The 10042-nt window shown below is 36.2% G+C and overlaps 1 protein-coding gene across 1 annotated transcript in view; it reads right to left on the bottom strand.

Annotated features, from left to right (window-relative positions):
- CSPP1 (centrosome and spindle pole associated protein 1) overlaps positions 1-5680 on the bottom strand; it is a 61835-nt gene extending 56155 nt beyond the window's left edge. The window contains exons 1-2 of the mRNA XM_010575901.1: positions 5407-5680; positions 3955-4051 (exon numbers count right to left, since the gene is read on the bottom strand). Of these exons, the coding sequence (XP_010574203.1) occupies positions 3955-4051; positions 5407-5508 (199 nt within the window). The 5' untranslated portion in view covers positions 5509-5680. The remainder of the gene's footprint in view (positions 1-3954; positions 4052-5406) is intronic.
- Positions 5681-10042: the final 4362 nt, after the last annotated feature.

Here is a 10042-nt window from a genome sequence, read left to right on the forward strand (position 1 = left end):
AGGACCTAATACCTGATTAAGTATGTCATAGACTATTTTGAAACAGCTTACAGAGTTCAACTACTAGCAAAAATCTGCATGGGAGCTTCTTCTCCAACCTGCAAGTTACTTTTCAACTAATTTTGCACATAAGGCAAGTGTGAGTTCTGTTAAAAAATAATGGACCATTTCACTTCTTGAAAAAGGGGTAAGTGTAAAGAGGAACAGAATACAGAAGAGGAAGGAGTTTGTTTCAGCTACTTGCTCTTGCCTTTTATTTTCACATGAAATTATTGTTGGATTAACTATAGGAAACCAAGAAAAAGATCAAAAGTAACTAACATCTCAGAGTGAAGATGCGTTCAGTAACTTCACAGAAGCCAACAAAATTCAGAACAGAAAAAAAAAAAAATCTGTGAGAGTCAAGTACTTTGATTCAAACACATGAAGTATTCAAACAAAAGAGGATTTAAATTTGATTTTATTACAGAAGACCTTTTTTTGGCCACCAGAAAAGCACTGAGATAACAATTATAGGTAGTGACTTAGGAGATATTTGAAAACTACCTACTTCAAAAACTTACTTTAGGAGAGCCTAGCAGGGCAAAAATAGTCCAGTTAACATACATTCATCCTAATTTTGTGCACAATTTGTCTGAATTCTTCAGTCCAAATAAGAGATATGCTTTCATTTTCATTGGTTTTCTGCTTTTGATTATTCTGTATTTGCCGTATTTATTTGCCATTTCAGATTCTGTTAATCACACACAATCACATTGACAACTTTTTTTTTTTAGAAAAAAGTTAAGATTTTAAATGCATTTTTACATACGTTTGCATGCATTTAATATGTTGAGAAATAACTATAACTTCTTTCAGCCTGATTCTCAACACTACTGCTAGAACTATAGAACATATTTAGCAGCTACCAAGGAACAAGTCCCTGTCTAATTTAATCCAAAGGAAATTACATTACCTTAAAGCAGAACCAGCCAATATCAACAACCATCCACTGATAACCAAATGTGTTCAGTGCCCAAATTGTTATTATAGAATGTGCTGGTTTTGGCTGGGATAGAGTTAATTTTCTTCATAGTAGCTAGTTAGGATTTATGCTGAAAACAGTGTTGATACTACAGGGATGTTTTTGGTTTTGCTGAGCAGTGCTTACACAGCATCAAGGCCTATTCTGCTCCTCACACTGCCCGCCAGCGAATAGGCTGGGGGTGCACAAAAATTTGGGACGGGACACAGCTGGGACAGCTGACCCCAGCTAACTAAAGAGATATTCCATATCATATGACATCATGCTCAGCAATAAAACTAGAAGGAAGGTTGGCCAGGGGACCACTGCCCAGGGACTGGCTGAGCATCAGTCAGTTGGTGGTAAGCAATTGTTTTCATTTGCATCACTTGTCTTTCTTGGGTTTTATTTCTCTCTCTTCGTTATTTTCCTTTTCATTACAATGTATTAATTATTACTATTATTATTTTATTTCAATTATTAACCTGTATTTATCTGAACCCACGAGTTTTCTCACTTTTACCCTTCCGATTCTCTCCCTCCATCCCACTGGGGAGAGTGAGCGAGCGAGAGGCTGTGTGGTGCTTAGTTGCTGGCTGAGGTTAAACCACGACATAGCAATACCTGAATACCCCTCATCTGTAATACTTCATTATGTGTGTTACTATATTTAGGTGTCAACAGTTAAGTCCAATTTATAATAATAAGCACAACACAACGTGCTATTATAGCTCTCCAACAAGAGATAAAATTATTTTAATATTAAAATAGTTTAACTGTTACATAGTGGTCTGTCACGGCCATTGAGATACTACCTATTGTGTTCTATTTTGTGCATCTTATGTTTCCACAGTTAAGCAAAAAATTATCAACACCAGCACTAGCCTGCTGATCATAATAGAACTGCCAAAAATGTAAGCTAGATACTTATTCAAGTGCTGTCCTCTAACCAAGTTTATCCATTATGACTTCTGGCAGCAAGTAACATTGAGTTATCATTTCAGTTAATTTTTAGTGAAGTTTTCCTGTAAAGGTTTTAGAGGAGCTTGCCTTGCTGATGGCTGGAAGTTCTACTTTTACAACATCCTTACAAAAACCATGTTTTTATTTATGCAGCTAAGATCAGTTCAGGCCCCCAGATTCACAAGCTCAGGCTCCATTTTTTAATTTAAGACACGCACTTTTCTGGTCACAAATTCTGTTACAATTATAGAGGGGACATAACATTAAGCGTAGCAGGAGTACTTATTTAAAAGATAGATTAGATTGGTATTATGTAAACAACATCAAATATCCATCAATGTATCTTCTTTAAAATAAAAGTACACCTTTTGCTCCCACTGGAAGCTGCAGAATTACACCAGAATTACAGTAAGCATAGTATGAAAATTAATGAGGTACAAAACCAAAGTGTCTGCACATTAAAGGAAGGAGTTACCTGTCGACAAGAAGTAGGACACAGAAAAGCTCTAAAGCTGTCAAGACTAACATGAGCTACACAAGTGTAACTAAGGAAAAACAGTAGTGCCTACAGAAAGGAGATGGTAGGACAAGTAAGGAAAAGTGGCACATTACAGAAACAGTAAAATGGAGAAAGGAACACTATCACACATTTTCAAACAGAAATCACAAAGAACACAGAGAAAAGAAGAAAATAGGACAATATGTATTTTTAAAGAAAATGGTGATTAAACCATTAGTCACAGCAAAACAAATCTAACCATTTCATTTGGTTAAGATTTCATCCAAAACTAAGTCCTTGTAAATGACTACATGTCCTGGTTTCAGCTGGGATAGAATTAATTTTCTTCCTAGTAGCTGGTATAGTGCTATGTTTTGGGCTCAGTATGAGAAGAATGTTGATAACACACTGATGTTGTCAGTTGTTGCTAAGTAGTGTTTAGACTAAGTCAAGGATTTTTCAGCTTCTGATGCCCACCCAGCAAGAAGGCTGGAGGGGCACAAGAAGCTGGGAGGAGACACAGCCAGGACAGCTGGCCCAAACTGGCCAAAGGGGTATTCCATACCATGTGACGTCATGTCCAGTATATAAACTGGGGGGAGTGGGGATGGGGTGGGGATCGCTGCTTGGGAACGAACTGGGCATTGGTCAGTGAATGGTGAGCAATTGCATTGTGCATCACTTGTTTTGTATATTACAATCCTTTTATTATTATTATTGTCATTTTAGTATTACAATTATTATCATTATTAGTTTCTTTCTTTCTGTTCTATTAAACTGTTCTTATCTCAACCCACGAGTTTTACTTTTTTTTCTGATTCTCTCCCCATCCTACTGGGTGGGGGGGAGTGAGTAAACGGCTGCATGGTGCTTAGTTACTGGCTAGGGGTAAACCACGAGACTACTAATTATTATAACAAAATTACAAAAGCAATACAATCAGTTCAGTACTCTATGCCTAAAGGTTTAAAAGACACTTAGCATTTAAAAGAAAAATTAGTTTAACTGTCTGCATTTTAGCCAAGTTTGACTAGGACTCTTAAGCTTAGAAGCTGAAAGAAAAGGCATCCTTACTTCCCTGGCCCAAAGTACAGGGAACGTACCCTTTTGCAGTAAAGTCCAGATGAAGGATGGACTTCCAAAGCTTTTGCTCCACCCAAATACAACAGGAAAGGGCAGATCATCTGCCAAAGACTGGCAAGCAGCTTTTAGTTTTGTTTTTTTTTGTTTTGTTTTTTAATAGAGCTACCTTTACAAGAAGAAAAAGGAAGTGCTTAGCATATTTTCCTTATTCAAAAATAAGCATAACTACAAAAAAAAATTCCACACAATCCCAAGATGTTTGGAAGACTGAAGAATAGGTATGCACTTGAATTATAACGATCACCTTATAATTAAAAATCTGAAGCAGTAATTCCATTCCAAAAATTCTCAAAGGTAATTAAATGCTACTTAAATCTAGAAGACATATAAAGAAAATATACTCTACCTAAAGGATAGTTCTGTTGATTATTTGGAGGTATATTTTCTTTAGCCATGGAGATTAACATTTTGCTAGTCTCAGAAGGCTTCTCTGATTCCTTATTCTGTAAACAAAACAAAACGCATGGCTGCATCACAATGTAAAAGAAATATCACATATAAGAACATCATCAACATAATTTTTAGCACTGTAGAACAGAGAGATTGAAAGTGATGCTGGATTAACATACTAAGTAAGTTACACATTTCACTAATACTACCAAAAAAGTAGTTCTCCTCTACAACCCAGAAATTATTAGTTCAATGTATTTCAATATATTTCATGTCATGAAATATGTTGACAATATATATTGTGATTGAAATCATAAACCACGTCACAATCCACAATTGTTTCATAATTTACACATATCCTCTCTGGTTTTTTTATGGGGGCTGATTTGACATACCGTACCCTGCTTGAAACTATGAAAGAATTACAGGGTATTAGAGGGCAAGTTTAACACACCTGTTCCCTGTAACTACACTTTCACCATACAGCTTAGGACTTTATTTAACTATAGGCTGGAAACATTCTCCTTCTCTTTAAATTTGCTCTGAGCAGAGGCAGCAAAAATAAAGGAAGCCCAACTCCTCACAGCTCCCTACAAATTAACTTTCTGGAGTGAATTAATAAAACTTTCTGGAGATAATTATTGTAACAAGGTAAAAATGCTTATGTAACCCACAGAAGGGGAAACATGAATGCTCATAACCTGATGAAATAAAAAAGGGAGTGAAAACTCAGTATTATAATTGCTGTTAAAAGCTCAAGCTGTTTGGGGCTTTAAGTCAAACAACAGACAAATCAAAACTCCTTTTTTTACTGAGGACTTTAGTTACCATTAACACTTAGCTAGCTTCAATTATTTAGATATAGCTTTTTGCCAGGTACTGGCACTATTAAACAATGTAATGGTGATCTGCAAATTATAAAATCTTTATAGCTTCAGTATTATGTACTAATTTCTAATAGGAAAATTGTGATAAGAACAGATTTTTGTTTAATTGACTGGATTAAGTAATTTGCCTTTTATATTTCCTAGTTTCCATAACAGAAATTTTGAGGTTGTTTATACCTTCCATCCCTATACCAACACCCATGCTCTGGAGTGGGCAGAGAGCAGATCTCTGCCAGTCTACCTTACCTAGGGAGCGGGGAAGGAATAATGATAACCATTTACAAGAGTTTTCCCACTTGTAAAATACAAACGTTACTGTGTATGCCTGGTGGCAAACAGGTTTTCAAAAATCTACATAAATACAGATACGAAGTATTTAAGTCAGAAATTACTTTGAATAGATAAAATTTTAATATATACTTTAACAACAAACAGGTTTAAGAGCACAGTAAAAGCAAGCTTAAATCAAGACCCTAGCAATAGAAGTGTTTAAATTCAGGAAAACTGTTTAATATTCTTACCCTCATTTCCATGTAAAGTGGATCATTTTCAAGTTCTGCTTTATCTTGTGCCAACTTGGCCTTCTGATCTTCAATAAATTTGTCTAAATCATCCGCCATCATTTCTAAGGTTATAGAAAAGACATAGAATATTGCCTCTACATCAGAGCCTCAAAAACTTTTAAAGCTCAATTACAGTTGCTTAAGACAATCGTTAAGCAATACTCAAGTTTCTCCCTCAAAACTACAAGCCTTAAGATGTTTGCTGGGTCAACAAAACACCTGACTCAGGAAACCCATCCATGGATGAGATTACCTGGTGTGTCACCGGAGAGAAAATTCAAAGATTCCAGGTTATAAAACTGAAGATATTTCTCTAATCTCTTTTTCTAACTTGGCTGAAGTGTTTTGGGGTTGGGTTTTTGCCTGCAAGTCTACCAATGGCCCCTCACTACACACTAGCACAAGCTTATTGTTAGTGAATTATAAAATCAAATTTATACAACATACAAAAATAAACATGATAAAAGAATTGTTGGACAAAAAAGTACAAAAAGTGCAAAACACACATGTACTTTAAAATAAGGACCAAATCATACAATCAATTCTGTGCTTAACTTACTGTCATGAGAAGTCTTAAAAGTCATTAAGCTCATTAAAAATCACAAAAAATAACAAAGAAAAAAATCAAAACCAAACAAAAAACCCACAACCCACAAAACACATGCATAGTGTTTCTGGAGTTGGAGCCAACAATGTATCATTACCTCCTGCACTAATAAAATAGCAGAGGCAATAAGAACAGCCACAATTCTGCAATAATTGTAAGATCGTGGATATCAGGCAGCATTGACTTGCAATCAGACAAGCCACTCATCTGTAAGAAAACACGTACTGAGGAATAGCTCATTACCTCTCTTCCATTAGTTGTGCATCTTGCCTATTCAACTGAAAGCCCTTCAGAGCAGAAATTTTAGCATCTTATTTGTGCAATTTATTGTATATTGCTGCTCCTAGATAACCTCATAATAAAAGTTAAAGTGAATCAAATTCATGACAAAGGAACTGTACGTAAGTTAAGACACACACCCAGACTTTGAATATTCTTTGTTAGGATAGCCTCACCAGAACTAAAATTACTGCAAAGTTGCATACTAAGTAACCATGGAAAGAAGAAAGGCAAAACCAAAAAGAAGGACTGCATACAAGCCTACTCATCCTAATCTCCAGCTTTTTCATCACCTCCACTGGAGGAGAAGTTTTGCAAAACCAAGCTTCCAGATGAAAAAATCCATGTTATATTCCACGCTTAAAGGAAGCATGAAACCGAGAAGAAAATTATGACCCTCAAATCCCTCTAACATTACCCACACAACTTCAGCCATAGGATTGCGTATGCAGGTTCCTAAGCAATCCCACCGCGTCCAGTATCTAAACTCAGATTGTACAGCAGTTTTATTGAGGCTAATTCAGTATCTTTCTAAAGCCTACGGGTTGTATGAAGTAAACAATAGGCTAATGATAAAAGTATATTAGAAAACACATTCAGGAAGAGATCAAAGAATTTTAAAAAAAAAAACAACAATAAAAAAACCTCAAAGGCCAGCAAAATAAGATACTGTGTAGGTAAACATAAAATAAGGTGCCCAGAGAGACTGAGATAAATGCTTACTAGAAGCAAGACAAAGAGAAAAAAAATGTCAAAATTCCATCAGATAAATTCAAATAATTGCATGCTAACTTAAGGAATACATCTGCTTGATGTATTTCTTAAAATATATTCCTTTAAACTTCTCCTCTTATAGTAATGCCATTTTTTGATTCATAATAAAAAATTATAATATTGTAACAAAGGAGGCAGAACTAGGACAACCTATTTACAACTCCTACTAGTAATACAGGACAATCAATTCCAAAAATAAATTTCCCCATCTGATTTGACCTAAATCTTTAATCTCATTAGTTTTGCACCCTAATAAAGGATAAAAGAAATCTAAAACAGGGTAAGTTTCCAGGCACTGATAAATTTTATTTAGCCTATTAGGTTATATAAGAATAACAAAAAAACCTGTTCTGAACAGGTGAAACAACTTGTCATACTGAAGAACTTAAAAGCTGGTCTCATCACCTATCCAGTGCTGCATAGCCACCAAGAGGAAAATTACTGCACGTAGGAGGTGGCACTGTGAGAAGCCTTTCCAAAAGCTCACTGATTGTAACATCCGTATTTCTTACCTCTACTTACAATAACATTTATAAACTCTAGAACTATTTCCAAATCACTGCATTGGAATGATACCAAGCCTATTCTGAGAGACAGTATAAGGAAAGGAATATTTGCAGTATATTTTCTGTCTTGCACAAGGACCACAATGAATATTCTAGCATTTTGCACTCCTTCCTATTAAGAGCAATACAATAAATCAAAAACCAAAGACAAAACAGTTACAGTTGAACTACACAGGCAATTCAATTGGTGTCAAGAAAGCTCGCAACTCCAGGCCTTGGAGAACACTAAGATGACTAATGCTACAGCACTGTTGATTCAGCATACCTTTAATACTGCTACGTAGCCAGTAAAAGTGGCCAAATGCCTCCTAGAAAATAGCTAGACATTTTATGTCTTACATCCTTCTGCTTGAGTTGACCCTCTTAAAATATGCATGTGTGCAAACTTTATGAGATAAGCAAAAAAGAGTATAGTATACTGAAAAAGAAAAAAAGAAATAAAAAGTTCTTACATATTCTAAGCAAAAGACTGACAATTTGAATGATGCATACACTGCTAAGTTCAGAAAATATACCAGTATGTAAGGAAATATCTTACTGAATATTAATCAATTTTATCACCTACTGTATCAGGTGAAGACATCATGACTAATAACAACAATAATGAAGAAACAATCTATCTGAAAAGAGTGCTACCACAGTCCCCATTTACAGAGTAAACTATCTCAGAGGTGACAGCACTAAAGTCACAGTGAACTGTTAACTTCAGACTGGCTTCATATGACTACACAAACGTACCAAGGTAAAGCCTGCCACTATAAAACCACTTCAATTCAAAACAAAATAATCTATTTTCAGTTTAGCAATGTGTCCAAATGCATTTTGTGCATTTCTAGATCCTTGCCATTACTAGTAAAAGTAGCAGATTCAAAACTCAGCTTGGAGACATTGCTCCATGGGCATGTGCATAGGGCAAAAGAGAAAGTCAGAACATGCTGTAAACATCTGAAAACCCAAGGATAAAGCATATGCCCCCAAAATTAGGAGGTGCAAACAGTATATTTTTCATGTTTTTTTGGAAAACAGAGTATTTGGTAAATACTATTTAAAAAAAAATGTTTGACAGCATAGATACATCAGCTCTTCCTTTAGCTCTTGCACCTTTACATCTTGATGTACTTGCATTCCTGAAACATTGTATTATTCAAAGTGAAATTCCATTAAACTTACTGCTGTTATATACTCAACTACTGTCTGAAAATGTCCCATAAAAAATTTATTTTCTATATTCTTACTTTCAAGAAGATTTTAGTTTTTCATAACCTTGTTTTCCTTTTAAACCAGAAGTTTTCACAAAAGCAACTCTGAATAGTACAGCGTCAGCTAGGTAGACTTCAACTTAAGCAAATATACCAGGCAATAGAAAGCATATAGATATTCAAGAAAATAAATCAAGTTTGAACATGAGATTTTTATTAGATCTATGCCCAGAGTTAATAATGCATGTCTCTGTATTCAGGATATGCAAAACATCTATGTGTATACGTATTGTGTCATATGTACTATATCTAGCTGTGTGTTGTGTATCTACTTTATCACCTAAAGCAAAGTTTACTGCGTTCCTTTTTATTCTTTCCCTTCCCCTCCTATTTGTTCAGGAAAATGGGCCACAAAGTCTAAAATCAGCATGTGAAAGTGGACCGATTTCATCTCTTCTGTGCCACCATAATATTAATGTAACATCAGGAAAACTGGCAAAATGTCAATTCCCATCCACGGGAACTGCAGCAAGGGTGGCAAGGAGTGAAGTTCTTTAAAAAGGCAACTATACGCCACGTTTAGTGATTGTACTTACAGATTATATAGTCACATTAATTGTGTCATTAAGAAATATTTTTCAAAGCTTCACCCAAACTTCCTAAGGTCTCGTAACAGCCAGTACTGGCTGCCTCCTTACCCCTGCGCATGGCTTTTAGAACAAACTCTTGCCACCACAAACATGCTTCCTGTACCTTTCATCTTCTGTTTCTTCCAAATTCTCACTTGAAAAAGCACAATAAGTTCCAGGGTCTGGACGCTCACAATTAAACTCTGACTAAAACAACACGGCTTTTTCATAACGGGGAAGGCAAATAACCCTCAAACCAACCAACCAGCCAACAAGTTTCGCGGGTTACTTCCCCTCGCCATAAGCGCTTATCTACTTTTCCAGAACGCGTACTCTGATCCAAAAAGACAGGAATTTCGGAAAACCTTCAGAGCCAGGAGACCAGACTTATTTCTCCCGGCGGGACGGCTCGGGGAAGCGCCTCTCCCCGGGCCGCTGCCTCCAGCGTCCGCCCCACGGGCCGCCCCCGCCTCCCTCCTTCCCCCCGGGCAGCATTTCTCAGGCAGCCCCAAAAGCACCGACACCCCCCACTCCCCTCGG

Source organism: Haliaeetus leucocephalus, unplaced genomic scaffold (assembly GCF_000737465.1).
Source record: "Haliaeetus leucocephalus isolate CR32 unplaced genomic scaffold, Haliaeetus_leucocephalus-4.0 Scaffold506, whole genome shotgun sequence".
NCBI lineage: Eukaryota > Metazoa > Chordata > Aves > Accipitriformes > Accipitridae > Haliaeetus > Haliaeetus leucocephalus.